General features: G+C 61.3%; 1 protein-coding gene across 1 annotated transcript in view; it reads right to left on the bottom strand.

Moving 5' to 3' along the window:
- The window catches only part of LOC113980511 (carboxypeptidase A1-like), a gene marked incomplete at both ends in the record, with an annotated part of 2,533 nt that extends 865 nt beyond the window's left edge, over positions 1-1,668 (bottom strand). Inside the window, 5 exons of the mRNA XM_027707741.1 lie at positions 611-721; positions 831-932; positions 1,027-1,128; positions 1,228-1,329; positions 1,415-1,668. Coding sequence (XP_027563542.1) covers positions 611-721; positions 831-932; positions 1,027-1,128; positions 1,228-1,329; positions 1,415-1,668 — 671 coding nt within the window. The remainder of the gene's footprint in view (positions 1-610; positions 722-830; positions 933-1,026; positions 1,129-1,227; positions 1,330-1,414) is intronic.
- Positions 1,669-1,727: the final 59 nt, after the last annotated feature.

The raw sequence follows: 1,727 nt of genomic DNA, 5'->3' as shown, positions 1-1,727 counted from the left end.
ACAAGGAGCTCTGACCTCCCAGGGATGTTCAGAACCCCAGTCCTGCTCCCCTTCCCATTCCATGGGAATGGGGACAAGGAGGCTCTGACCTCCCAGGGATGTGCAGCACCTCAGTGCTGCTCCCCTTCCCATCCCATGGGAATGGGACAGGGAGGCTCTGACCCCCCCAGGGAGGAGCAACACCCCAGTCCTGCTCCCCTTCCCATTCCTTGGGAATGGGGACAAGGAGCTCTGACCTCCCAAGGATGTTCAGAACCCCAGTCCTGCTCCCCTTCCCATCCCATGGGAATGGGGATGAGGATCTCTGACCTCCCAGGGATGTTCAGAACCCCAGTCCTGCTCCCCTTCCCATCCCGTGGAAACAGGGACAAGGAGCTCTGACCTCCCAAGGATGTGCAAGACCCCAGTCCTGCTCCCCTTCCCATCCCGTGGAAACATGGACAAGGAGGCTTTGATTTCCCAGGGGTGTGCAGCACCTCAGTGCTGCTCCCCTTTCCCATCCCATGGAAACATGGACAAGGAGGCTTTGACCTCCCAGGGATGAGCAGCTCCCAGTGCTGCTCCCCTTCCCACCCTGTAGGAATCAGGGAGGGGGAGCTGGGGTTGGTACCGTGCTGTGGGTGTAGGCAAAGCCATCGGGGTTGGTGACGATCTCCAGGAAGATGTCCATGGTGTCCAGGATGGAGGCCACCCCTTCGTTGTTCGCGTGGTCATCGACGATCTACAAAGGACAGGAGGTTTGGGGGCTCCCTGGGGGTCACCCCCTGGCTCCCACAGCGGCTGCAGGACCTTTGGGGGACAGAAGGTGGGTGTGGGGAAAGTGTCCAAACCTTCTTGGCGAACCAGACCCCGCTGGCCTGAGTCACCCACTCGCGGGAGTGGATCCCGGTGTCGATCCACACGGCCGGGCGGTTCGAGCCCCCTGTGCTGAACTGGGACAGCAGAGAGGGGGGAGTTGGCTTTGTCCTTTCTCCCTGACCCCGCTCCCCCCTCCCCGGTCACCCCCCCAGACCCCAAACCCCTCACCTTGAGCACGTAGAGGGGCCGGTCCTCGGTGGAGCGGCCGATCTCCAGTTTGCTCACCAGGTTGGGGTTCTCGGCCACCAGCATGTCCATGAAGGCGTAAATCTGGGAGAGAGGGATGAGGAGGGGGGGGTAGGTTCTCAAACAATTCCAGGATGTCACTTTTTCCCCCCCTCAAAATGCCCCGAATCTTGTGTCTCTCACCTCGTCCAGGGTGTGATAGGCCTCGTAGTTGAAGGTGCTGGTGGAGAGCGGCAGCCGGCGGCTGCTCCGGATCATCTCCCTCTGCTCCTCATCCAGCAGTTCCTGGGGGAAACAGGGTAGGATGGGCCCTAATTCCCACCGGGATGAGACCCTGAGTCTCAGCCAGCTGCCCTCCTCCTCCACTGACCTGCACGTCCTCGATCATGATGGAGTAGGACACCCCACTGGCCTCCAGGTGGGCTTTGACGGGCTGCAGGCTCGGGAAGGGCACCCGGATATCCACGGGAGAGCCGAGGCCACGGGGGGCCAGCCAGAAATCCAGCTGCACAGGGAGAAATCCAGGTGGGAAAGGGGAGAAATTGAGATCCTGCCCCAGGCTGCACTCCCCCCAGCCTAGCAGCAGCTGCTGTGCAGATGGGTTCCCACCATCCCAAATCCCAGCTTTACAGCAGGGGGGGTGTAAAACAAGGGATACGGGCCAGGGGGGTTGTCCTCCAAAT

The sequence above is a fragment of the Neopelma chrysocephalum genome, unplaced genomic scaffold (assembly GCF_003984885.1).
Source record: "Neopelma chrysocephalum unplaced genomic scaffold, ASM398488v2 Primary Assembly neopelma1_94481, whole genome shotgun sequence".
NCBI lineage: Eukaryota > Metazoa > Chordata > Aves > Passeriformes > Pipridae > Neopelma > Neopelma chrysocephalum.
Note: the sequence above shows the minus strand (reverse complement) of the source record. Positions and strands in the feature narration are given on the sequence as shown.